Source organism: Sapajus apella, unplaced genomic scaffold, assembly GCF_009761245.1.
Source record: "Sapajus apella isolate SASKATOON/1434 unplaced genomic scaffold, GSC_monkey_1.0 scaffold100, whole genome shotgun sequence".
In the NCBI taxonomy this organism is placed as follows: domain Eukaryota; kingdom Metazoa; phylum Chordata; class Mammalia; order Primates; family Cebidae; genus Sapajus; species Sapajus apella.
In genome coordinates this window covers 4,068,387-4,096,281 of record NW_022437040.1, presented here as the reverse complement: position 1 = coordinate 4,096,281, position 27,895 = coordinate 4,068,387, and the positions used below count along the sequence as shown (strand labels likewise).

At 46.0% G+C, this 27,895-nt stretch overlaps 1 protein-coding gene and 1 long non-coding RNA gene across 4 annotated transcripts in view; one reads left to right on the top strand and one right to left on the bottom strand.

Moving 5' to 3' along the window:
- Window positions 1–27,670, bottom strand: part of SFMBT2 (Scm like with four mbt domains 2) — a 241,820-nt gene extending 214,150 nt beyond the window's left edge. The window contains exons 1-2 of one of the 3 annotated variants that reach the window (XM_032258157.1): window positions 27,538–27,670; window positions 346–494 (exon numbers count right to left, since the gene is read on the bottom strand). In XM_032258157.1, coding sequence (XP_032114048.1) covers window positions 346–445 — 100 coding nt within the window. In that variant the 5' untranslated portion in view covers window positions 446–494; window positions 27,538–27,670. Of the gene's footprint in view, window positions 1–345; window positions 495–27,036; window positions 27,461–27,537 lie in introns of those variants that run through there. The other 2 variants (XM_032258158.1, XM_032258156.1) reach the window with 2 other exon arrangements.
- LOC116536421 lies at window positions 129–21,030 on the top strand. The gene is made up of 3 exons (XR_004262620.1): window positions 129–162; window positions 3,603–3,606; window positions 20,952–21,030. It is a non-coding gene; the product is annotated as an uncharacterized LOC116536421 (long non-coding RNA).
- Window positions 27,671–27,895: the final 225 nt, after the last annotated feature.

Sequence of the window (27,895 nt, the reverse complement as noted above, 5' to 3'; positions counted from 1 at the left end):
CAGTTCAAGACAAGCCTGGACGACTCAGTGAGACCCCATCTCCACAAAAAATTTAAAAATCAGCAGGCACAGCGGCACACACCTGTAGTCCCAGCTATTGTGGAGGCTAAGGTGGGAGGATCACTTGGGCCCAGGAGGTCAAGGCTGCAGTGAGCCATGATTGTGCCACCACACTCCAGCCTGGGCAACAGGTGGGATCCTGCCTCAATCAATCAATCAATCAATCAATAAAATTGAATCGTATGTGAGATCTAGAAATGTTGCCCCATTACTTCCTGAATATTTTCAGGAAGACACTGATCAATTCATCAAAAAGCCAGATGAATCTAGAAAACAAAATCCTACCAGAGTCAAGGTCTCCATTTCCATTAGCTGAGCCAAGACATTTTTCCAAGGGTGAAGATGAAGGGTCTTGCATATTGGAAGCTGACAAAGTACTCTCCATTCCTGATGAGGAAGTGTCTCTTCTCTTAATTCATGCTGCAAAAAATTACCTAAGAGCAATCAAAAAAAAAAAAAATCAGAGCGGTTTAATCATATTAATATTAAATTATTTTTTAATTGTTTAAAAATAACAGAACCCTATTAGTGTTGCTACCATTTAATTATAACTTTCAGGATGCAAGGTAATGTTGATAACAGAAAATACCAGGAATAAAGACTAATGCAGCTGGCCGCAGTGGCTCCTGCCTGTAATCCCAACACTTTGGGAGGCTGGGGGGGGCGGGGGTGAATCACTTGAGGTCAGGAGTTCGAGACCAGTCTGAATGAATGAGAGAAACACCACATGGCCGTGGTGGTTTAAAAACATTGCGTGGCTGTGTCTAAGCATCAGAGCCAGTTATGGCTGCTCCCTGGTTGCCATTACTCCCGGTGTCTCTCATTCATTCAATGTTCCCTTCTATTTCACATGTAGACGGAAGTTTAAATCAGCTAACAGGCAAGCAGAGGTGAAGAAAGAAAAGAATACAGTGCACCAATATCTACCAATGGGATATTTTGTGACTTACATACTGATAAAATATCTTTAAAAAAACATTTGGGGCTGGGTGCAGTGGCTCACACCTGTGATCCCAGCATTTTGGGAGGTGGAGGTGGGCGGATCACCTGAAGTCAGGAGTTTGAGACCAGCCTGGCCAGCATGGTGAAACCTCGCCTCTACTAAAAATACAAAAATTAGCCAACTGTGGTGCGGGCGCCTGTAGTCCCAGTTACTTGGGAGGCTGAAGCAAGAGAATTGCTTGAACCTTGGAGGCGGAGGTTGCAGTGAGCTGCAATCGCACCACTACATTCCAGCCTGGGCAACAGAGTGAGACTGTGTCTCAAAAACAAACAAACAAACAAATATTTGGAGGTTTTGTCAAAATTGAAGGTTCATGCCAGGTGCAGTGGGTGGCCTACCTCTGCACCTGTCATCCCAGCTACTTGGGAGGGTGAGGAAGGACGATCATTTGAGCTCAGGAGTTCATGGTCAGCCTGGGCAATGTAGTGAAACCCCCATCTCCAAAAAAAACCAACAAATTAAAGGAAAGTTCATGAAAGAGGATGTTACCCATTTGTGCAATGGTAGAGAAAAAGCTGGAAACTCATGCCAAAAACAAGTAGGAAGAGACAGGAAATGCACCAGGTACATAGCACTGAAATTTAATTCAATGTGCATCGAATTATCCACCTGTTGTAGCTAAAGTACTATCCCAGACACTCTGGAGAGGACAGGAAGCTATTTCTCAATCACACTACAAAAAAAGAGAATACCTATTTCAGAGTATGAACTAGAACGCTATCCAGGGTGGGTCGGCAAACAGCAACCTAGGCATTTTGCTATTACATAGCCAAGTTCATGACTAAGTCAAGGGAAAGAGGGTGCAAGAGAGAAGTGCCCTGGAAATGAAAGATTATTGCTCCTTCACTCAAAATTCTCAGCACAGGGCCTTATGTTTTCTGAGGCAAAAATGAGGGCACAGGGTTTGAGGTGTAGATGTTAACATCAATGATACAAATAACTTAAACCAGGACTTTCCTGATTTAAAATGTGGAAAGTCTTGGTAAAACGCAGTGTACTGGGTCCAAAACAGTTTCTTCAGATTGTTTTAGAATCACAGAAAGCCTGGGCACAGCGGCTCATGCCTGTAATCCCGGCACTTTGGGAACCGGAGGCAGGCAGATCACCTGAGGTCGGGAGTTCAAGACCAGCCTGACCAATATGGAGAAACCCCATCCCTACTAAAAATATGAAATTAGCCAGGAGTGGTGGCACACACCCATAATCCCAGCTACTTGGGAGGCTGAGGCAGGAGAGTCACTTGAACCCAGGAGGTGGAGGTTGCGGTGAGCCAAGATCGTGACACTGCACCCCAGCCTGGGCAACAAGAGCGAAATTCCATATCAAAAACAAAAACAAAAAAATCACAGAAATGACAAGAAAATCCCTCCTGAAGACCTGTGGGCATGATGTGCTCACTGTGGCACTGTGCGGGGCACCACAGAGGAAGCAAGTGAACACAATCTTAACCACAGCCTCCTAGATGTGTGAATTTAAGGCAGGTAGTGTAAGAAAATACGTTATATACAGCAATGACCTGACCAACATACAAACTGGGTTTGCTTTATTCATAATGAAAATGAAATTTTAAAAATAGTGAAATCCTTTTTTAACAGTTTTTAATAATGAAAACAAAGGTTTTCTTAATTTAAAAAAAAATGAAGTTATCTTATATCCCCAGTGAATCATCTGCAATGTAATGAGCTTAGTTTCTGAAAGCTTAGCTGGAAATAACACCAAATGAAGGAATCTTTTCATAGCTAGAGGGGTTCTAAGATTTTTTTTTTGTTAATAGAGGACATTGGCAAACTGAGCAATTTACTATGAAGGCTGGCTACATTTTACCCTGTGGATATCAGTTTGCTAAAATAACCCACCAAATGATGGATGGAACTGCATTCTCCTAAGAGCAAGCCTTCCAGATTCCTAGGACGACAGGGACACAAAAATTTGGGCATAGGAACCACCTCTTTCTCAGCAGTGAACCAACGCACTGCATTAGCAGGTGCAGAACTAAACATCACCTAACACCGAACTCATGTGCCCGCACCTCATCTCAGAAGGTTCCAGAGATTTCCCCCCATGGGCTGCACACAGCAGAGGAAAGGCTGGCTGCCAGGGGCACTCTATGGTCTTCTGTGCTACACCTGGAGCTTACAGTGGGTAGCAGGACCCCCAGTTCACCTGGATTGCCCCTGACATGTAGGGAGCGAGCGCTGAGGCACTCTGTAAACAAACTGCTTGTTGATAAGCAAATGCATCCATCCTACCAAATGCGCAAGTGGCCCCCGAGAATGTTTACAGGGCACCTGGCATATTACAGAGGGTAAGATACGCATCCTCTACCCTTCACCCTGCCCCATGTAAGGAAGTGCGGTTATGAGATTACAGGGTCACTGGGTCACTGAGTCTGGGACACAATGTCCACCGACTCCAGAAGCCACAGGTGGTATGGGCTTGGAGAGGTGGAGAGGGCGGCAGCCCACTGTGGAAAGCTCTCCCCTCCCAGCTCTCCCTCCACTGCTCCCTCGGGGGAAAATACCGGGAATTTGGAGGGGAGAAGGGTGCTCAATGGAAGGAAAAAGGTAGGAAATAAAACATCTGGAGCAAACAAAGGTAAACCAGGGAAGAAGATGGGAGGAGACAATCCCGGAATGTATCCAGGAGAAAGGGGCCTTGAAGGCATATTATGGAGCCCCAAAAACGACGATCATAACAAAACACACAGCTCCATGAAAAGAAGCTCAGCACTATGAACACAGGAGTACAAACACGTGAAGGGCACACAGAGAATGTCCAAACGAACCAAGGCTGCCAGCAGTTCCAGTACGAAAGCCCCTCTCCTTACAAGCTCTCAGATTTCAAACTTTCACAGATAACAGCAGAACCACGGTCCAGGAAAAAATAATAAAAAGCAAGCGGTGTTTCATGATCCACATTTCAGCCTGGCCCTCTCAGGTCCCAGGTTCCAGCTCATGCTCATGAACGGCTTTCCAGTGCTGTGTGTACATGTGTGTTTTGTGGATGTGTGCTTACTTTTGAGATGTTTAAAGGACACAATTAACTCCATCTTGTCCATCTTGTCCAGTAAGTGCAAAAGCAATAGCAGTGTCCCAGTGAGAAGAGACAGAGGCTTACGGTGGAGAAAAAATTAAAATTCTGGGCCTAGTGTGATGGCTCACACCTGTAATCCCAGCACTTTGGGAGGTTGAGGCAGGTGAATCACGAAGTCAGGAGTTCAAGATCAGCCTGACCAACATGGTGGAACCACATCTCCACTAAAAATACAAAAATTAGCCAGTGTGATGGTGCATGCCTGTAATCCCAGCTACTCAGGAGGCTAAGGCAGGAGAATCGCTTGAACCCGGGAGGCAGAGGTTGTGGTGAGCGGAGATTATGCTACTGCACTCTAGCCTGGGTGACAGAGCGAGACTCCGCCTTAAAAAAAAAAAAAAATTCTGTGTATGTGGGCCAGGCATGGTGGCTCACAATCCCAGTGCTTTGGGAGGCCAAGGTGGGCAGATCACCTGAGGCCAGGTGTTCACGACCAGCCTGGCCAACATGGTAAAACCCTGTCTCTACTAAAAATACAAAAATTAGCCAGGCATGGTAGCACATGCCTGTAATCCCAGCTATTCGGGAAGTTGAGGCAAGAGAATTGCTTGAACCAGGGAGGCAGAGGTTGCAGTGAACTGAGATGGCACCATTACACTCCAACCTAGAAGACGGAGAAAAATATATATATATGTGTGTGTATGTGTACCCACTGGTTATGCATCAGGTCAACTAAACTTAAAATGAACTTCTCAGCAGTCGGGAACCTAAACCTGTCGGTAAGAGGAGGAGCTTCTGTCCCCCCAAATAGAAGAAAAGGAAGTGTTATCATGGTAAGCATGCATTTGTGTTTATTTTATTTTACCAACACTTACAGTGATTACTAAGTACTTAACAAACATGCACTTATTTAACCCTCGTAAGAACTCTAGGATGTAGGTGCTATTACTGTTCCCATCTTACAGATAAGCAACCTGAAAGATGAAGTCACTTGCCCAGCGTCACACTGCTGCTAGTGGTGGAGCTGGTATTTGAGCCCACACAACTGGCTCCAGAACCCATGCCCTAACCAGTCAATTACAGTTGCCTTTCCCCCATTATCCACATTTCCCACAATGCAGTTATGACTTTTATATTTTTTCTTAAATCATCAGTTTTTAATAACTGAGCATCTATTATGGGGAAGAGGCAATGAAAAGAAATAATGCTAAACTAAGGAGTGGCGGGAACCCCACAGAGTCATCTGCCCATGGAGCAATCAGCATTCCTAGGCATGGATCATTTTTTTCCAAATTAATTCCTCCTGAAAAGCTGCTCTCAAGAGCTTATAATAAACTTTTCTTAGCAAATTCTAAGACACATATAATTTTAAACAAGTGCTGATACTATGCAATTTTCTTGTGTATGTCTTAAAGGAACATCTGATGTATTTATACCAGACACTACCTTGGCCACTGGGGACAGACATATAAATACCACCGGCTGCCAGCAAGGACAAGTGACTCCTGAAAACGAGCCTGTCCATCACACCGCACACCCAACCACCACCAGGTCTACTGAGAATGCACCTGGAATCCCAGGAAGGACAAAAGGCAAATATCAAGAAGGATAAGAAGGTGAGCTTGGGTGGGCCAGGGTGCCTCAAAGTGGAACAGAAAATTAGGAGAGGCTCAAGCAGAACTGCCCGGAGAAGCTGAGGATAAGAGGAAAACAAAGAGTCTGGGTACAGTGGCTCATGCCTGTAATCTCAGCACTTTGGGAGGCCAAGGTGGGCAGATCACTTGAGGCCAGGAGTTTGAGACCAGCCTGGCCAACATGGCAAAACCTCTACTAAAAATACAAAAAAAGAAAATTAGCCAGATATGGTCGCATGCACCTTTAATCCCAGCTACTTGGGAGGCTGAGGCAGGAGAATGGCTTGAACCCAGGAGGTGGAGGTTGCAGTGAGTTGAGATAGCTCCCACTGCACTCCAGCCTGGGTGACAGAGCAAGACTCTGTTTCAAAAAGAAAAAATTAAGAAAAATAAAGAGGAAACCAAAGGAGCAAATAGGAGCACAGGCTTCAGAGACTCAGGAAGGTAGAAATGGTTTTAAACATGGAGGTACCCGCAGCAAACGGCATGGTAGACCCTTGGGAAAAGTCAAGATGCCTCAAGGGAGAGGACGGGAGACAGGACTGTGGAGCAGGCAGTATCACGCCCTTTCATCCCCAAATATGTACTGATCCCCCATTCCACGTCAGGCACTGTTCCAGGCACAGGAAGGCACCTGCAACAAAACAAAACAAAATTCCTGCACTGGCAGAGATCTCATCCTAATTGGGGGAAAGAGCTAATGGAGTTTTGTTTTGTTTTGTTTTTAATTAGTAGATAATATAGCCTGTTAAATAGTGATAACTGCTACAGGGAAAAACAAAAAAGATCAGACAAACAAAGAAGGACGATGATGATTATTCTTATTATTATTATTTGGAGACAAAGTTTCACTCTTGTTGCCCAAGCTGGAGTGCAATGGCATGATCTCAGCTCACCACAACCTCTGCCTCCCAGGTTCCAGTGATTTTCCTGCCTCAGCCTCCCAAGTAGCTGGGATTACAGGTGCCTTCGACCATACCCAGCTAATTTTTTATTTTTTTTTAATTTTTAGCAGAGATGGCGTTTCACCATATTGGCCAGGCTGGTCTTGAACTCATGGCCTCAAGTGATCTGCCTGCCTCGGGCTCCCAAAGTGCTGAAATTGCAGGCGTGAACCACCACGCCTGGCCAGAAGGATGATAATTATTTAGATGACAGTCAGGCAAGGCCTCAGGAAGTGATATTTGAACAAAGACTTGGAGTGAGAACAGAGAGGCTGGCTGAGTTTGCCACAGCACCACCCAAGCCCTGCACGTCGCTCTGCAGACACAGTGGACACGGCAGGGCATTGTTCCAGGAAGTGACACGATCGGGTTTGTTTCAGAAGAATCACTCAGGGAGCCATGTGCTCCCTGACGGATGAATGGAAACAGGCTAAAACCACGGAAGTGCAGGCGACAGTCTGAACTAGAACAGTGGAGAAGAAATGAAAGGAACAGGTCCAGGAAGTATTTGAGAGACCCCATCAACAGAGCATCGCAGAAATTATGCTAACAAAATGCAGTCTTTTCACAACATGCAGTCATGGTTCCTAGAATAAATTACTTCACTTTCCACAGCAACTCATGCAACCTATGCCGTGTCTGTGGAAATAGATAATTCTTGGAAAATCTATTAAATATGAGAATAATAACCCACTTCACAGAAATTTCTATTTACTTTCAAATGGATTTTTTTTAGGGGGGTAGAGGGGCTAATCTTGATGATAACAACTGATCCTCCCATAAGCTTTTTGCAAAACAGAAACAGGATGTTTTTAAAAAGCAAAGCCCTTTCCTAACTACAACACCCTAACCCCCTCCAAAAAGACTATTATTAAAAGAAAGCATATTTCCTTTTGTTTCTTAAAACTGTATGTAATTTCAAGAACAAGGTTAAAGTGTCTATTAACTAAAGCAATATTTTTTTCCAAAGACAATATAAGAAAGGTTCAGAAGACTGGGCCTATAAAAGGTAACTTCCTGTTTTATACAATACACTTTGTGGTTTTGTGCAAAGTTAATTCTACCATAATTGGCTCCTTTTGTCTGTAAAGCTGTTGCACAACAGAATTCTAGTACCGGAACTTCTTACAAGAGTTGCCTTGGCCCAGTGAAAAGAACAGAGAACTTGCAGAATAAGGGAATAACAAGGCCACTATGTAGCTGTGCGAAATAAGCAAATTACTTAACCTCTCTGTTCCCCAAATTTCTCATCAGTTCAATCAGAAGGCTTGATGAGGCGCAATCGATAGCTCTTTTATCAATCCAGTGTTTTTAGGATTCACTGTACATTTTCTACAGTCAGATTATCTGTTTATATCTGAACCAAATTTAATACAATAAGCATCTTCCCCTCTTTTTTTTTTTTTTTTTTTCTTTTTTTTTTTTTTTTTTGAAACGGAGTTTCGCTCTTGTTACCCAGGCTGGATTGCAATGGCGCGATCTCGGCTCACCGCAATCTCCGCCTCCTGGGTTCAGGCAATTCTCCTGCCTCAGCCTCCTGAGTAGCTGAGATTACAGGCACGCACCACCATGCCCAGCTGATTTTTTGTATTTTTAGTAGAGACGGGGTTTCACCATGTTGACCAGGATGGTCTTGATCTCTTGACCTCGTGATCTACCCGCCTCAGCCTCCCAAAGTGCTAGGATTACAGGCGTGAGCCACCGCGCCCGGCCGCATCTTCCCCTCTCAATTCTATCTTTCCTTCTTTCATTTGAGGTCTATTCAAAGAAGAGAGTAATGTTAGTACAGGCTAAGCAAAGACTCATTAAGAAGAACATGAATGAGGAAGAACACTCAGTAGATATCACTCTTCAACTAGCCAAAAATAACTGGGGGCTCATTATCCATGTTGAATGTATCTAGACCAGCACTGCCTGATCTATATCTGCTTGTTCCAGTACAGTAATCACTAGCCACACGTGGCTACCGTGGACTGGAAACATGTGTAGTACTGTTGAGGACCTTAATTTTAATTTTCATGAACTTGAATTGAACTAGGCACATGCGGGTAGGAGGCGGACGGCCGAGCGAAAGGGCTGCACGGGTGAGCTGTGTTTGAGAGCTTGGAACACGTCCTAAACCATCAATTCTTGGCTCTCTCAAAAGTTTTAATGTAATAATGTCAAGCTAGTTAAAACTCATGAATTTTTAAATCTAAGGAACTTCAAAAGGAGACTTAACGGTTTCCCCCTAATATTCCACAAATGATTCACAGCAAACTTCCTAACACGGCATAGCTTTTTATTAAATAAGCTGCATTTTTATATCAATGGAAAATGTCAAAGGAGAAACACCTAAAAAACTATTAACGTGTGTCATACAAAGACTATTTCCTTTTTTTCCCTCATTCATTTATAAATTCGAGAAAATGATTCCACCTCAAAAATGTAGTCATGTACCAAGTTTTTCTGTAAAGGAAAACAAAAGTCCATGAACGTAACTATTAAAAAATCGAAGAAGTGTCAGTGGCTTAGAGGACACTTATTAAAGGGTAAAGTTTGCTCAAGTCTTACGACTCCTCATTATCCATTTGCCTCTAACCAGACACTACAGAACAGTAATCTGAGACTGTAAAATTTAAATGCACTAGAATTCAAGACCGGGAGTCATGGCTCACACCTATAATCCCAGCACTTTGGGAACCCAAAGCAGATGGATCACTTGAGGTCAGAAATTCAAGACCTGCCCGGCCAACATGGTGAAACGCCATCTCCACTAAAAATACACACATTAGCAGGGCATCATAGTGGCACATGTCTGTAGTCCCAGCTACTCAGGAGGCTGAGGCAGGAGAATCGCTTGAACCTGGGAAGCAGAGGTTGCAGTGAGCCAAGATCGTGCCACCGCACTCCAGCCTGGGCAACAGAGTGAGACTCTCACTCAAAAAATAAATAAATAAATAGAACTCAAGAGTGACAATACAAAGATCAACAAGAAAGGGTAGCAGAGTGAAAGCTCCCATGACTCTGGAAGGCAATGGCAGTGTCACTCAGAGACTCCCTTATGTCCACCCAGGTGGCTGCAAAACTGATTCACTTTGGCAAATGAAGTGTCCCACTCTGACTTTCTCAACAAGGTTTAGTTTTTTTTCCCTCCTATAAGAGATAGACACACTCTTTGTAGAAATCTTGAAAAGTAAAATTATAAATAAATAAATTAAAATCAAGGCCATGTTTCTATAGTATCTCCTCCTGACAGTTTTTCTGTGGATTTTTTTTTCAGTTCATCTAGAGTTAGGAATTCTAATCTATTTTTCATTTTGCACTACACAGAGGGCATTTCCCATGCCATTACGATTCTTTGAAAACATGACTTGAAATGGTTGTATAATTTTTATTATAACATAAGGTCATTTATTGACCACGCATCTGCTGCCACCTGCTAAAGTTGTTTATATTCTTATTTTTTCACCATGATCAGTAGCATTCTAGTCACGATTCTCAGTCAGAAATCCTACGTTTCTGATGTCTCCTTAATGTAGAATCTCAGAAGTTAAATTATAGGATCAAAAATATGGGTACATAGTTGAGGCTCATGACATCCCTGAAAACATGCCCTCTCTAGTCTGCTAGGCTTGTTTACTAGCAGGGTGGGAGAAAAGGTCTAAACGCATTACACCTTTTTTCCATTTGACATTCAAAAACTAATATCCTGGCTGGGCGAGGTGGCTCACGCCTGTAATCCCAGCACTTTGGGAGGCCGAGGCAGGCAGATCACTTGAGCTCAGGAATTTGAGACTAATCTGGGCAACATGGTGAAATCATCTCTACTAAAAATGCAAAAATTAGCTGGATGTGGTGGCACACACCTGTAGTCCCAGCTACTCAGGAGGCTGAAGCAGGAGAATCGTTTGAACCCAGGAGGTGGAGGATGCAGTGAGCTGAGAATTGTGCCACTGCACTCCAGCCTGGACAAAGAGCAAAACTCCATCTCAAAGAAAAAAACAAAACAAACAAACAAACAAAAAAAAAATATATATATATATACAGTATCCTATAATTTGCAATTTGTATGTTGATACCTATTTCACTTCCTTCCCATATTTAAACTTTGTTGGTATCTGTGATGAATTTTTAAGAGATCTAGATTATTTTATCTCACACAACTATTGCAAATATTTTTCCCAGCTTTCCTTTTCATGGTTACTTTTGACAAGAAAGAATGTTTTCTTTTTCAACTTAGTCAGATCCTATCAATTTGCTTATTTCTTCTAAAACTTGTAAAAAGTCTTCCCCTACTCTAAGATACCCGAAGTCTAATTTCTTTGGGATTTCAAATCTTACATTCACTCTTTCAACATACGGGGAATTTACACTCGAATATTTTGTCAGTTGCACCTCTCAGCTCATCCTCTTCACAATTAATAATCCATTCCTATCCCATTAGATGTTTATATCCTGTCTTTACCATATATATATATATTTTTTTTTTTTTGAGATAGAGTTGCCCAGGCTAGAGTGGCACAGTCTCAACCCACTCAACCTCAGCCTCCAGGGTTTAAGCAATTCTTCAGCCTCTGCCTCCCGAGTAACTAGTTACAGGTGCATGCCACCATGCCTGGCTAATTTTTATATTTTTAGTAGAGATGGGTTTTACCTTGTTGGTCAGGCTGGTCTCAAACTCCTGACCCTCAGGTGATCCACCCACCTCGGCCTCTCAAAGTGCTGGGTATTACAGATGTAAGCCACCGTGCCCAGCCTCCTATATTATATTCTTACACCTACAGGGCTATGTTTCAGTTCACCAAACTTTCATTCAATAAGAAAAGTTAGATGAATTCAAATCACTAAGTTCTGCTAATGGGAGTTGTGAAGGATTCACATGCTTAGCTACAGGGCGGAAGGGGTACATGCCTTTGCCCTCCGACCCCTAGACCTGGGATCACCCAGTTGATTGTCCCATGAACAGTGAAGCAAAAGATACAGGGAGCTTGGTTCTGAGACTACAAGGCTTCTCCGCCAGCTTCAGGCTACCACATCAGAGGAAAATTAGCCGCTCTCCTATTGATGCCACTCTAACTTTGGGTCACTGATACGCAGCCAATCCCAAATCCTAACAACTATATCCTAGAAGTATTGTGCCTTTTTTTTTTTTTTTTTTTTTTTTTTTTAATTTGAGGAAGGATCTCGCTCTGTTGCCCAGGCTGGAATACAGTGGTTCGATCTCGGCTCACTGTCTCTGCCCCCTGGGTTCAAGTGATCCTCCCAACTCAGCCTCCCAAGTAGCTGGGATTACAGGCACACGCCATGACACTCAGCTAATTTCTGTATTTTTAGTAGAGATAGGGTTTCACCATGTTGCCCAAGCTGGTCTCAAACTCGTAAGCTCAAGCAATCCTCCCACCTCGGCCTCTCAAAGTGCTAGGATTACAGGTGTGAGCCAGCATGCCTAATGAGATGATTTTTTTTATATCAGAGTTATGTCTGCATATAATTTGGAAAGCCAGATATTGTCTATAAGGCCTGTGCATTGACATCCACCCCCTCAAATAGCAAACCCAGTCATCTCCTGCCCTTCTCTCACCTCCCCACTTTACATTTTAATTTCTAAAAGCTCTTTTTTTTTAATGTTCGTAATAGTCTCTGTTTTCACCCTATCCTGTTCTTATCATGTAGATGCAAAATTTTCTATTATATCCCTGAGGCTATGAATTTTTTTTTTTAGATTTTCTTCTCTCCTTCATAGAAGTTATTTTTCTCTCTGTTAGTTTTGGTGTCTACTTTTATATTACTGCATCCCTCAGAAGTCTAGAAATTCTTAGATGTTTCCTGATGTTGCAGTGTGTAGGGAGTTAAAAGTCTAACTGGGCAAGGTGCAGTGGCTCACACATGTAATCCCAGCACTTTGGGAGGCCGAGGCAGGTGGATCAGCTGAAGTCAGGAGTTCAAGACCAGGCTGGACAACATGACTAAACCCTATATCTACTAAAAGTACAAAAATTAGCCAGGTGTGGTGGTGGGTGCCTGTAATTCCAGCTACTCAGGAGGCTGAGACAGGAGAATTGCTTGAACCTGGGAGACGGAGGTTGCAGTGAGCCAAGATTCGAGATTGTGCCACTGCACTCCAGGCTGGGCAATAGGGCAAGACTCTGTCTCAAGCAAAACAAAACAAAAAAAAGGGGCTGACTGGTATCTCTGAGTACATGGTGGAGGCTGTTAACTAGGGAAATCAATCTACAGAGATCTGCCGGGTCATCCAGAGAGGAAACCCCAATAGTGAGTTTAAGTTTTTTCTCTTAGTTAAGTCCAATTACACAGAAAAGAATTCCTCATTTTCCAGTACATTAATGCTTACCGTTTCCCACCTACCATCACTGATTTAGAATCTGGCATGCCAAACAGACACAATCAGTTTCTTTCCTGGTGTTAGGCAAACTTGGCTAGAAAAAAGATCTCCCTCTTAAATTCCAAGTAATAAAGATGAGTCCCATTCCAATTTCAGATTTCCACTTTTAAGAGTCAATAAATTCTCTTCTTCCCTTATGCTAATTCTAATATAGCATTTCCACCTTGCTTTTGTCTTAGTAGACACAAGAAATGTAAAACTATCATCGTGCAACTGGAACTGTCCAAACTTAAGTGAAAAAGTGTAACTTTAAACTGCGATAACAAAGTTATGTAAGCATTAGAAATCATTCTCCTCTCCATCCATCAAGGCAGGCTCCCAAGCCTCTCTGCTTAGGAAGGACTCACTACAGTGAAAGCCACCAATGACTCAGACCTTCCAAACTGATCTGCCTTCGAGTCATCCAAGAAAGTCGCATTTGTGCTAAATAATAACATACTCAATTGCAGGCTGGCCACCCTGCAAAGGGAAAGGGCTTGTAGTTGTTTGTTTTTAAATGACTCAGAAAAGATAATATTCTCCCTATCGAAAATAAAATGTGAAGGTCTAAGCAAAAACCTTGTGAAATTCCAGACACACCGTAGCCACCCTCGAAAATCTAGCATGTCTAAATCACAGAAAAAGCTGTCTCATTTCACACTCCAGGAATTTCAAAATGAGCACAGGCATCTACGCTGAGACCTTTCAAGACATTTCAATCAAAATGGAAAAATCTCAAAGGAGTCTGAAAGGAGGTACCACCAAATTTTGGGACGAATCTTGGTGTCTGAAAATCACGGCTTCCATGTTCCTAAGAAGCAACACACAAACAACAGAATCGCAGCAGTACCAGAAAGAACCGCATCTGTAAATGGCTTTGAAGATGAAAAGCGGTGTTAAGTGCCAAGCGCTATTATCTACAGGAGCTTTCTTCTATTTAGATTCGCCCTGTCACCCGGGTCACTCTGCTAATAATACCTGACTAAGTATATCTCTTCCCCACCCTCACCAGCCAACACACAGCCTTTCTAAGAAGAGACAAACCCTGCCTCATCCCATCATCAAGTGAGACGAGCTGATTGTTCGGGGCAGAAGGTTCATCTTGCCATCCGCCATAGGCTCAGAGCTTGATTTACCTTGATTAGGACAGCAATTTGCTCACCATTTTTCAACCAGGCTCACACTGGTTTTCACTCGAAATAGACTGAAATCTGACACAAATTGCTGCCCTGGCATAAGAAATGCTAATTTTTTAAATCAGATTCATGCCTCAATACTAGGAAATAAGATCTGCTGGGGATAACAGGCACTCGAGGAGTAAATACCTCCTATTCACACAGTAACATTCTCTGTCTTCTAATTCGTGGTTTTCACTGTCACCTCTTAACCTCCCAATCAAATAGCATATATTGCCTGAGAGCAGAAGGTGAACAAATCAGCGGTTAAAAAATAGGCATGTGCAAAATGACAAAAACAAGAGGTTTCCATGTGAGTTGCCCAGGAGGAGAAAAAATTCTAAATGTACCATCTTGAAAGTACATTAATTTACTCTTTATCAACAAATTATTTATTTACTATAAAGAAGGCTGAAGTTTTTGCAATACCCAATTAAATACTGCTACGCAACGGGTCTTTGCATCAAGGTATTTCTTGTACCAGAAATTCACACCTGAGCCACAAAGGTAATCCCCATGCTTAGCTAAGCAGAAGACTGAATTTGGTCATAGGGCCTTTTCGTTTTTAATTTTTGTGGGTACATGGTGTAAATGGGGCTTTATTTAAAATGCAGGAGTTTTAGAATTAGCACAGATGTAGTCACACTGGGTTCAAACCTGTTGGACAAACCCCACATACATACAGGATTTCCCTATCCCTTATAAATATTAAAAGGAATAAATTAGAGCATCCCCCCCCCGAAGTTTGTAACAAAGTTAAGTAAACCTTTTATTCCCCAATAGATTTGTGTGTTGCATTACATACAAATGCATATTCATCATTTTAAGTAGATCATGTGTGGTCCAAAGAGTCCCAAAACTCAAAAAGTAAAGAAACTTACAAGGAAGGTTTCTGTAAGCCAGGGACATACGGATAATTTAGGGCGTAATGTTCCGGGTAGATTTTATGAATTGATCACTTTAAGCCAAACAAACGCACAGCTATAGTGCTTGAGAGGTGCCGCAAAGTTCAAAACAACACAGGAAGTTATCCTCCCACTGTCAACCAAAATACCAATAATGAAGAGATGAAGGGTCCCAACACCGTGGAGGTATCAGCCAGCGGGAAACCCTTGCCCATGGAGCCCTGCATTCTCGCTGGAGATTCCTACAACCGATGTGCATAGATATATCCCATCCAGCAATTTTTTTTTTTTGAGACAGAGTTTCGCTCTGTCACCCAGGCTGGAGTGCAGTGGCACGATTTTGGCTCACTGCAACCCAGGTTCAAGCGATTCTCCTGCCTCAACCTCCCGAGTAGCTGGGATTACAAGCGCCCGCCACCACACCCAGCTAATTTTCATATTTTTAGTAGAGACGGGGTTTCACCATGTTGGCCAGGCTGGTCTCAAACTCCCGATCTCAAGTGATCTTCCTGCCTCGGCTTCCCAGAGTGCTGGGATTACAGGTGTGAGTCACTGTGCCTGACCTATCCACCAAATTTTATAAATTATATCATTTAAGTGCATGAAGTTTACTAGTGTCTACCTGAAAATCATTATGCAAAGTAAATAAAAATACCCTCACTTCCTAAGGTCAGTAGAGAACTCAGAAAATGTGTAGGACTCTGCAGGAAAGCTGCGTCCATACAGTAACATCTCATCAGGCACCAGAATGTGCTCCTGGCCTTTAACTGCCCCAAGGAACACTGTCCTCAGCTGCAAAGGGAAGGGACTATCCTAGAAGCTTCCTTACTCTCATCTCCCACCCAAGCATGTCAGGGAATGTAGGTTTCCACTTTATTTCCTTGTTAAAACCGAGAGGATGCAGTAGGAGGAGATAAGAGTATCCAGTAGGACGGAACAGAGGCGGAAAGAAGGGAACAGTCACCATGGTCTGGGCCAGATCACAAAAGCTTTCATGACAAAGGTAAATCTGAGCCGGGCCTGGAGGAAATTGTGATGTTTGAACAGGCCAGAGGAATGGCAGGTTCCCCCTGGCTAACAGGGAGGCAGGGTGAGCTCAGCCTCTCTGGTCCCAGAGCCTGCACTGGGAAATGGGCAGGAGAACCCAACAAATATGAAGTGGCCAGTTGACACGTGGCCCTGAGTGCCCAGCTGGCCATTCGAAGACCTGATCTCATCACTTGTACAAGGCCACTGAAGTTTACAGTGGCAGAGGGAGGAAGAGGGAAAGAGGATGCCTGTTCTTTATAGCTCTCTGGGAAGAGCACAGCACAGTTCAGTTAGTTTTGAAGGCAATGAATGACAAGGACCAAATCCCAAGCTTTGCCATAAACACCATCTGTTATTGTACAAGGGCCATGTCCTTCTCCAAGCAGCAGCATGGAGGGCTACGATGGTATCTCTCATTCCAGGGTTGGCTATCTTTCAATAATCGTCCCACGCAGAGTGGATTAGGGAGAAGGCAAGGAGAGAAAAACGCCAAGTTGCTCCACAGCTGTCAGCTTCTATGAAGTTGATGGCATCCAGAGGTTGGCATCTACTCACCTAAAGGCAGGGGGCACAGGCTTGGCAGGAATTAGCTCCTCGAGGGCATCAGGCCTCCCAGGCTCTTGAAACCTGTCAGTTTCAATAGGAAACCCTGGCAGCTGCATTCTGCCAAACTTCTTTTCCTTTTTAATTAGCACGGGGACATGACAATGCTTCTCAGAAGAGTTTGCCTGGCTTGGGGCCTCCTCTGCCGCCTCCTCCACTCGGTTAGAAAAGCCCTCTCCTTGGAAAGGCCCAAGGATCTCACCTGCCACAGCACAAACATCTCAAAAAGCATCCCCTTCAAAAAGTGCCAGGGTGGTAAGTCTCTCAAGTACACATCTTTTTATGCACTTGAGACCTTAAAAGCCTCCTTTTCATTGTGTCAATGGGAAAATTAAAGCTGAGGTTGCAAGTGAGATGAGGAAAGACCGACTGTGTAGGATACAGACTACACCTCTAACCAAGACATTCATGTTGACTTTCTCTGAGTAAATAAACCCAGGCCAAAGGACACACCAGGATTCAACCCACAGCTTCCAGCACACAGCCAGAGCCAGAGGAGTGATCTTACACCTCCTGTTTGTTTATAAATATAATAATATGTATTCCTAAAGAACAACTATGATTAAAGCATCTCCCCAGGCAGACAAAGTTTAACTTAGGGAGTTACAACCCACGATGAAAGTAATTGACAAAAGAAGGAGGCTGCCTGGAAAGTAAGCGTCGCCCTCTGATTTCCTCATGCATATTCATGACCTCTGTCCTCTGGTTCAGACATGCGCAGAGTGATGGGCTCAGGATCAAACCTGATCTTCTTCCCAAAAACCTCCTTCCAAAGCCTCCTCTTTTCCCACTTCTCTGTCCTTAGAAAGGTGAACTTCGTCTCTTCCTGCAGGTACAAATGCAAACACCACCATAGCCCAACCTAAATGTTGGCAGTGTGCTTTTCATTCTATGCCCTTGACTTCTTCTGTGACTATCTCCACGGCACGCCATTCCATGGGACATTTCTCCAGGGTTCCACACAAGCGATGCATCTCATTCCTACGGAAGACCAACTGCAGGCTATTTACAACGGTCTCCTACGCATGTCTGTCTTTAATTGAAGAACTGTAACCTAAGCCACGCACCAATTGGTACCATTTATATCCAGTGACAGATACAATGCGGCCAGAAGACAGAAAGCTCTTGCATTGCCAGGCCAGGGAGTAGTCCTGTTTAGTACACAGGCAAGATGATCACTACTGAGTATAAAACAGTAAAAAAGAAAAAAAACCAAGCCCACCTGGAAAGAAATGTCCTTTCCAATCTGGAGATGGGATAACAGAAAAATGACTGCACACACAAATGCTTCCTCTGCAACTGTGAAGTGTGTACCTTGTAAAAGGGTCAGACAGCTTTTTCTCTAATAAAAAGATAGTATATTTGTCATAAAGCCAAAAGCTCAATTAACTAAACATGCCTTTCACCTTTTAAAGCAGGTTTTTAAACTATATTTGTGCCTTGCAAATACTCTATTCTGCCATCCATCGCAGGAAAAATCAAACACAGAGGAGGGTGAAGATGAAAGGGATTAGCTGGGGTCACACCCAAATGCCCTGAACCAGAAATGGGGTTTCTGAATTCCCAGGACTTGGTTCACTCTAAGCATCAAACTACGGTTTATTTATAATATTCCATATTTAGTGCACTTTCTAAAAATAATGCCAACTGTGAAAATTCAGCCACTTCGATTTGGCAAAATTGGACTTTTTCTCTGCTGCGTTAAAAGAGATGCAGTTAATTTCCACCAATACAGAGCAAGGGCCGTTGATTCTCCACCTTCAGGGTCCCAGGCCAACAGTGCCAGGACAGGGGTAGCACACCACCAGCTAGCAAGACTGAGGAGGGACAAGACCATGTGTACCTGGGACTCACAAAAAAAGCAGCGGTGACGTCTGTCCTCAGTTTTCTATATGAAAAGGAAATCATCCAGTAAAAGACCCAAAACTGAAATTCACTCTAAAAGACTGTCCTTATCAATGGCCAACACTGCTTAGAAGGGAAAATTCTAGCTCTCTACCCCCAGCTTTCAATAGTGCCTTTTTCATTTCTACCAACAGCTTTAATTTAAAACATATCCTTACCTACATTTAGGGGGAGAAAACTGATTTATATTAAAACCAGTTATTTTCTAATCAAGATGAAATTTCAGAATTCAACACTTTTCAAATCTTATTCATACAACAGTAAAGAACATTCTGTCCTAACTGAGCATCTGCACTTATACATTTAAAAACAGCAATGTAAGCTTCATTGAAAAGCTCTGCTCTCCCACAACCATCTGAACTAAATCCAAAAAGAAAAAAAAAAGGATCTAGTCTTACTCCATTTCAAACTTAACTACTAAACACAAACCCTATTAGAATGACCCTGTATAACCTCTCCAAAGACCCCATTTCCTTATCAATAAAGTAAATATAACAGCCCCCACCTATAAAAATTAAATAAGCGAATGGTTTAAAGTGCTAGGCAAGACCAGGCATGGTGGCTTACACCTGTAATCCCAGCACTTTGGGAGGCTGAGGTGGGAGAATCACTTGAGGTCAGGAGTTCGAGACCAGCCTGACCAACATGGTGAAACCTGATCTCCACTAAAACCATAAAGCCAACCAGGCGTGGTGGCACATGCCTGTAGTCTCAGCTACTTGGGAGGCTGAGGTAGGAAAATCGCTTGAACCCAGGAGGCAGAGGTTGCAGCAAGCAGAGATCACGCCACTGCACTCCAGCCTGGGTGACAGAGGGAAACTCTGTCTCAAAGTAAATAAATAAATAAAGTGCTAGGCAAGTGTCTCACACACAGTAGTAAGCAATCAAGAGATAGTGGTTACAATCTTAAGACAACGTGTAAGAGTAGGATTCCAAATCCAGCTCTCTCTCCTGCTGGCTGGCGTTCTGGGCAAGTAACTCAAGCTCTCTAAAGTCTGTCTCCTCTGTAAAATGAGGATGACAAAACTCTCCTAAAATAGATGAAATATAAATATAAAGCAATAAGAAGAGTCACTGGTCAATAGCAGATATTTAACTAAGCTTTTTTTTTTTTTTTTTTTTTTTTTGAGACAGAGTTTTGCTATTGTTGCCCAGCCTGGAGTAAAATGGCACAATCTTGGCTCACCGAAACCTCCACTTCCCAGGTTCAAGAGATTCTCCTGCATCAGCCTCCCCAGTAGCTGGGATTACAGGCATGCACCACCATACCTGGCTAATTTTGTGTTCTTAGTAGAGACGGGGTTTCTCCATGTTGGTCAGGCTGGCCTCAAACTTCCGACCTCAGGTGGCCCACCCACCTCAGCCTCCCAAAGTGCTGGAATTACAGGCGTGTGCCATTTTTAAAAGTATTTGAAGGACTGGATTGGAATGCTACTAACACAAAGAAATGATACATGCTTGAGGTGATGGATATCGCAGTGACCCTGATTTGATCATTCCACACTGTATGCTTGTATCAAAATATCACATGCGCCCCATACATATGTACCATTAGTATGTATCCATAAAAGTTTTTTAAAAATCTATAAATATTTTTTTAAATAAAGAATATTTGGAGTAAACAGGTAACTCTACAGCAGATTAATTAACAATCCTTTCATTGCTAAATCTCTAGACCTACAATCCAAAAGTGCCATTCCTTATAAGCGCTCATTTAAGTTATATTTAAAATGAGACTTCGTAGGAACTTGCAGATAGAATTTCAAACTCTTGTATCATACCTTAAAGTGACTCCATCCATATATTAGTGTTGATTGAAATGGAGGGGAAAAAAACAGCTTGCCAAACTTGGCAGAAAGCAGGGAAGGCAAATCTTAATATCTGTAAGATATCTCTTTCTTGGCCAATAAAACTTCAAGGAAAAATTCACAAGATGAAAACCTGCCCCTTCCCCCCCATGGAGAAGGGTGTCCCACACCTCCAAACACTTCTTGTCTAATCACAGTTGCTAACGTTATTTGTCCTACTTTGCAGAAGTCACCAAATGCTTTAGCAAGCCCTGGAGCTATCAAATATGTCATTTTTTTCAGAAAACCAGAAAGGAATGAAACAGAAAAGCACAATGGATTCTTTCTTTAATCAAAGTCAACGATATCTATCTCATCACATGAATGGAGGCCTATACGTGTCATCTCATCAATAACATGAGGCACGCTGACCATCAGTGTATGGTTGATGTATCATTGCTTTGGCTTTTTAAAATTAACTACAGGCCAACCAGATGGGCAGCGTTAAGGTGGCATCTTTTCATCAGCACAGTGATGAACTGATCGTGCAAAACCAATCCCGAAGGACTTTACTTGGAAACCTTACACGAATCATGTGACACATTCTTTCCTATACTGAAAGTTCTAAGCAGGCAACTTCCCTTCCTTACAATACAGTCTTGTAAACACCTTGTTTACACTTGACTTAAACACAGCCAATGCTTGTTTTTTCTTAGGAACAAGAGGAATATTTTTCTTAGGAATTGTCCCAGAAATTTTTAGTCTAACAAAGAGAGGAAGTACTGCCCAGCGGCCAAACGTAAAGCCTAGGAACGGAAAACCTTGAAATTCAGAGTGGACGCTTTCACTCACTCGCTGGCTACCAGAAAGCTGCAGTCATCATCTACATCATAAACATGGACCCATGAGGTCCTAGCACCCCTCATCTGGAATCATGGGGGTACACTGTGCTATCTGGAAGAGCCTCTTTGAGTCCTGGAAATTATTAGAACAAGATGACGTCAGGTGTTTCTTCATGGCTTGTGTTCAAAGGCAAGCCGCTCTAACCCAGCCCATACCTTTATGGAGTTATGTGGGAAGGCCACATATGTATAAGCCTCCATACTCCCTATCCCTCGCCTTTTCCAGAGCACAGGTAAAACATGACCCCCTGCAGAGCTTACCTCACTTTACAACAGCACTTTCCTCTGCAACAGGGAACCTCAGCTTGCCTGCTGCTTCACAAGCATGATTGCATATGGATGCCACCTAAGGCCAGTCATGTTTTCACCATCCTTTGGGGGGACATGAGTCTGAAAGATGAAGCTCTTGGGACTATCTGCATAGATGTACCGAACTGCAGATGTATTCCTCCCAGATGGATGCACAGAGATCTTTCAGTGAAATTCCAGGCCAGCACCTTTATTTTGTAGATAAGGAGGTTGAGACTGAGAAAGATGACACTTGTCTCAGATCCCACAGCTGAACAGAGCCATCCCCACCCCCTCGCCATCAGGAATCTTCCTTACCAGCTAGTGTTGACAGATCCTGGATCACCAAACTGAATACACACATTGACTTCCTGGTTTGTTGTGACAGTATAATTTCCCTACATTTTTTTTTATTTGTAGAATGGGGGCAATAAGTTGCTGCTGAGGCAACATAGATGTAAGAATGGTTAGAAAAACCGCAAAATGCATCCTGAATTACAGATCCCAATGTCATTTTGGTACAAAAACCTTTATGAGTTCTTACTTTAGAGCAGGGTAAAAATTCCTTCTGACCACTGCACTGTTCCATGACCCTCAAAAATTCAGAGTAAGAAAACAGAAAGAGAGAAATGTCCAAACCTAGTATACTAGAACTGTAGAAATGTAGGTCATTCAAGTCCCACAGTGAACTATTTGTGTTCAAGTTATTTTAAAAGAAGAAGAAGGAGAAGGAGGAGGAGGAGGAGGAGGAGGGAGGGAGGGAGGGAGGAAGGAAGGAAGAAAGAAGAAGGAAGAAGAAGGAAGAAGAAGAAGAAGAAGAAGAAGACGACCACCATGAAAACTGATAATCTGACAAAAAACGTTTAGGCCTAAGTATGGAGCCTGGAGAGGGTGAATTTCCTTTATGGACTTCTTAGATCCCAAAAGCATCCTATATTAATTACATGGAACCTCATTTTCTTACTGCTCAAAGCAAGCTTCCCTCACTCAGTATTTCTTCTCAAATTTGGAAGTCTTTTTGTGGGCAGTGGTGGAAAAAAGTGCCACCTTAGCTAGAGTGGGCAACGATGGAAAAATGGATAAATGTCTAGCATTCCCAGGAAAGCTTCATGATGAAAACAAACCAGGGAAGAGTCAGGAAACTTTTCCGGGTTTTTAAGTCAAGAATCATGAAGCCAGTTATTTATAACAAGCAACTTTAAAAAAAAATTAGTCTATAATGTCTGCAAGAACACAGGAAGAGGACAAATTCTCTGCTATGTATTACTCCCATGATTACTGAAACGCATCTGCCAGCAGAACGGGCTGCCTGAGGTTCAGGATGGACATATCCCAATGGGAAATGGGAAACAGTTCCCACCTCAGGAGGCCTCTGCCTGCTCTTACATAGAAACACACAACAAAACAGAATGGGTGACCACTCTCTTCTTCAGGATGCGGGCTGAGAGAACCCCTGCCACTGGGAATGTTCTACACTGGCCCAGGAATGGGACCTACAATCAGTAAACTCTTTGGTGAGGACCTAGAGGGTCGGCAGGACGGGAGGTGGGGCGGGCGGGTGGTGCGTGGGTATCTCCCACTCTCTTGCAGGCAAGCAGCTTGGTCCCAGCAAGAGCAAAGATAAGATCTGAGACAATATTTATTTATGGAAGGGAGAAAGCAGAGTGTGTGCAAATTTAATGCTTAGTGGGGAAAAGTAGCTGACCTCCTATCTCCAGGGAGGACCTAGCAAACAATTCCTTCTGAGCAACAAGGCCTATCCCCTCCCCCAACCCCCTTACTGCTCAACTCCCTCCCCACCCCCAAAAGCCTCCCCAGAAAACAAGGCCATATTTAAGCCTGTTTTCGCCTTTTCTCCGACCTGGTGGAACCTGGGTCCACTCCCTTGGTGTAGACACGCCAGTGGGTCTCCCAGTTCCCTTCCCTACAGTGCAAGGGTGGAGGGGGCACAGAGAGTGGAGGGTGGCGGCAACCCAGCCAGATTCAAGAGGGGTCGGCCTGGTGAAAGCGGTTTCCCACCAATGGGCTCGGATCAGCCTCGGCTGCACCGCGGGAGCCCTCAGGACCCAGCTGGGGGCGGCGCGCAGAGCCCCGGAACCCCAAACTCGGCTCCGGGCAGCGAGGTCCAGGGAGGCAAAGTGGGGAACGCTGGGATGGGCAAGAAGTCGGGCGCCCGATATATCGTCAGGGTCATGAGCGTCGCCTTGCCTTCTCGGAATCCCACCCAACTCTAAAAGCCCAAAGATCCTGAAAATTCCGAAAGTGAAACTATGATCTGGTCTCTAGAAGTTTGGGAACGGTCTCCCAGGCTTTCCGGCGTCGTCCAGGATTCTCGGACACCGCAAACGCCATCAAGCACAAGCACCGGGGTCCACGGCAATCGCCCCGCAGGGTCCCCATCCGCGTCCCCGGAGCTCCCTCGGGCTTTTCGCGCATCCAAGTCCCCCACCCCCGATGCGTCCCGAGCCCCTGGGTGCCAGGGCAGGGGTCAGCCGGGCTCCTGCCCCGTCTCAGCTCCTCCCTCCTCCCCACCAGAAGGAAAAACTTGGGCCCTGCGAGAATCCTGTGGAATCTTTTTTGTAATCAACTGTACATCCGCTTCCACTGCACGGCCGGGTGCAAAATCGCGGGTTTCGGGGCGTTGGAGTAAATTGTGCGCTTGTCAGCGGCGACGTCAGGAGGACGAGGGGAGGGGTTCGCGGCTGAAACTGCAGCTTCCCAGCACAGAGCCATTTTAAGCTGCTCCCCACCTCCTGTGGCCCACGGGAAAACTGGCACCGGGAGGGCGCGCCCAAGCGCAGGCTGGAAGAGCCAGGGACGCGTCCTGGCCAGCACAACACCGTCGTTCAGCCCAGCCGCCAGGTGGGAGGGGTAACCAGCCGAGGGTCTCCAAACCAGTGCCGCTGACCCCCGGCCTCCACCCACCAACAGCGTGGAGTCCGAGTGACCCCGTCCAGCCTCGCTCTGCGCTCGTGCAAACCACCTTGCTGCGCTAACTACAGATCTGGTCACCGCGTCTTTGTACCCCTGTCATTTAAAAATGCCTCCAGGCACTTGCCACTGCGCGGTCAGGTTCCCGGGGCCCCCGAGAAGGTCCCCCGCTTGCCAGCCCCAGGGACCGTGCGTGGTTCCCGTGTGGCCCCCGCCCCCGAGGTCCCTGGGGCAGGCACCACCGCGGGACCTCTGTTCAGCGGCCGCGTCCTGGCCACGGGCGACCCCTGTCGGGAACCCCTGTTCCCAGCTCAGCTAAGCTGCGTTCCCGCGATCCCGTGGCTCTCACCGCAGCTCGCGTTTGCTGGCTTTCCCTCCCGCTCATCTGCCTGACCCTGATTTTGTCTCGAACTCCACTCCCAAATCCTCCCCTCCCTGCAACGCTGACCTTCCCCCCCAACCCCCCCTCCCCGCACTTCACTTCGCCGCCCACTCACATCCCCAGGCGACCACCCGGCCTCCGTGCCCGACATGGTGAGAAGACGTCCCTCTCCGCTGCGCGGAGAGGGTTCCTAAGCACAGCAAGGGACGATTTCTTCCCAAAACGCTGTCCCCATCCCCCACATTCCCTAGAGTGCGAAACCCAAAAGTGAGGAGAGCAACCCTCGCCTCCGCTCTGTGCTGGTCTGCGGAGTTCTGCCGCTCCGCCCTTCTGCCCCACCCCCACCATCACCACCGCCACCACCACTTAGGTCTTCTGCAAGTCTCGGTCCTGGTCCCCCATCTCCCACCCCAGCGCCGCGTGGAGGAAGCAGGAGCACATCAGGAAGTGCAGCGCGCCCCCTGCACACACGAAATCCCGCTGGCTTCTGCAGCCCGATTGCACCCAGTACCCGGGACAGTTAGTCCTTTTAATAAGCACCTTCTCGCCCCACCTACTCGGGGATCGCCACGCGCAAGATCCAGCACACACGAGGCGAGAGCTAGCTCGTCTGCGAGAAAGCCAAAATAAATCACCCCCTCTGCCCTCATGTATTTCGCACCACGTGTCCGCAGTTTGTCACGTCAAATCATGGCAGGGTCTGGTTCCAAGACACACACACACATTCGGGGCGGTTGTCTTTGACACACACACACACACCCTCAAAAACACTGCGCACACACAGGCCTGCGCACGAATCCACAGGCACGAACGGCAGTTCTGTTTCGGTGCCCTTGTCCGGCACCTCTCCATCCCTTTCCTCCCTAGCAATGTACTTGACACATAGACTCCAACCACGGAAAAAAAAACCGGGCAGCCCATTCTTTCTCTGTTTTCTCACTTAATTCGCTAAAGCGCTTCCTGGGGTAGCCAAAGAGAGTCGAAACTAAGGGGTGGAAACTTCAGCTGCGTTTTTTCCCACCTCAAAACCTTTATTTTCAGTTTTTAAAAGCCACCTTAGCCCGCCATATTGAAACTGGCACGGTGTCTAAAGACTCCTTCCCTGCAGTTGTGGCGCTTCCAAGAAAACACGAGTACGGATTGGGCTCTGGACATGCGTCCGGCCACCAAGGATCAGCCACTTCCCACCCCCCAGGATCCCGCAGCTCCGGCCAGCCCCCTCCCACCTCCCCGAGTCAAAAATCAATAAATACATCTAGCAGTTCTACAGTTACATTTTGGCGATTTCTGCAAAACACACACACATACACATACACACGCTCGCATATTTAAAAAATTAACTCCAGAGCCGGCTCAAGTGAGTAATTTTGAAAGGTGGTCCGGTAAGAGGAGAAAACCGGAAAGCGCCCAAGTGACAGGATATTACTTTAAAGAGAATAAAAAATGAACAAAAAGACCATCCTCGCTGGAGCACGCTCCGAAACTACTACTGTCCATTTCATTTCAGTTGCTCGGGCAAATGTTTCGAAGGGGGCGATTCCGAATGTCTGCACGATGTGTTGTTACCCCCTAGCCGGTCTTCAATCCCCTGTCCCCACCATCTTTTTCTCCCACCCAAACCAAAAGAAAGGGGAGACCCCAGCGCGGAGGAGACGCGGCAGCGCGGGGTAGGTAGCCGCGGCTGCTGCGTGGCTAAAATGAGCGCAGAAACAAGGAGGGTGGGCGGCGGGAGGCGACAGGCTGCGCCCCGGGGAGGAGGACACTTTGCAACTCCGCACCGACTCCCGCAAGGCCCGGCTCTTCCGAGGCCAAGGGGACCCGGGAAGCAAAAATGACAACCTGGAGCGCACAGAGGAGTTTGAGGCTTCGCTCAAGTGCAGCCGCTTTCTCCTCCTGCCCTCTGTTTCGCTTCCCAGCCCTGTCCCCGGCCTTTCCCCACCCCCACCTCCAACCCCTGCTAGCTTGGGCTTCCCTTTTTTTTTTTTCCCCTTGGCTGAAAAAAGCCCCTGCCCAGCGCACTCAACCTGCGGGCCGGAGGGCTGCTCGCGGGCCAGGCGGGGCGCCGGGACACTGGCCGGCGCGGCGTCCTACCTGCTGAAGTGCGTCCTGCCCTCGGCGTGGACCCAGGCCCCGGGCGCCGCCCGGGAGGGCGCCGGCCTCGCTCGCTCGCTCGCCCGCCCTTGCCCGCTCGCTCCCCGCCCGCCGCCTCCCTCGCGCGCCCGCTCCGGTCCTCCGGCTCCCACTACAGCCTCATTCCAATATGGCATCCTCTCTGTGCGCATGCTCCGCGCTCTTTTTTTCTTCTAAGATTGTGTGTGTGTGTGTGTGTGTGTGTGTGTGTGCGCGCGCGCGCGCGCGTGTGTGTGTGTGTGTGTGTGCGCGCGCGCGCGCGTGCAGCGAACTCCTTCAACGACCTTTTCCAGCGCTTGCAAAATTTCTTAAGCCAATTAGCCTGCGAGACTTGATCGGCTCCTTACTCCACCCGCGCTGCGCCGTTCCCCGGGCAAAAGGCAGGCGGGCACCCTCGAACCCCGGCACCGTCCACGCCCACGCCGCCCCCTCCTTCCTCCTTTCTGTGAGCTCCCTCCATACTCGATCTCAGAAAGTTTCCCTCGCGGGCGTTTCCGCACAGCCCTCAGCAAGGACAAGTGGGCAAACTCCGCGCTTCCCTGGCCGCGGTTCGTGCGCAGGGTTTCCAATGGCTCAGCCGACCCAGGGCACAAACTTGCGCTTCATCCGCCGGGGATCGCTGGGGGCGAAGAGAAATTCAACCCCCAGAGCAACCTCGGCCCCGCCAGGCCCCCCATCCTGAGCTTAAATAGAGCCCTTTCGTGTAGCTGCGAACACGTCCAGGCCCCTCGGGGAGGACGGGAAGGGCCAAGGAGAGCTTTTCCAGGGAAATGTGCCCCGAGGGACAGGAAATGAAATTGGGGCTGCCCCGGCGAGCTGC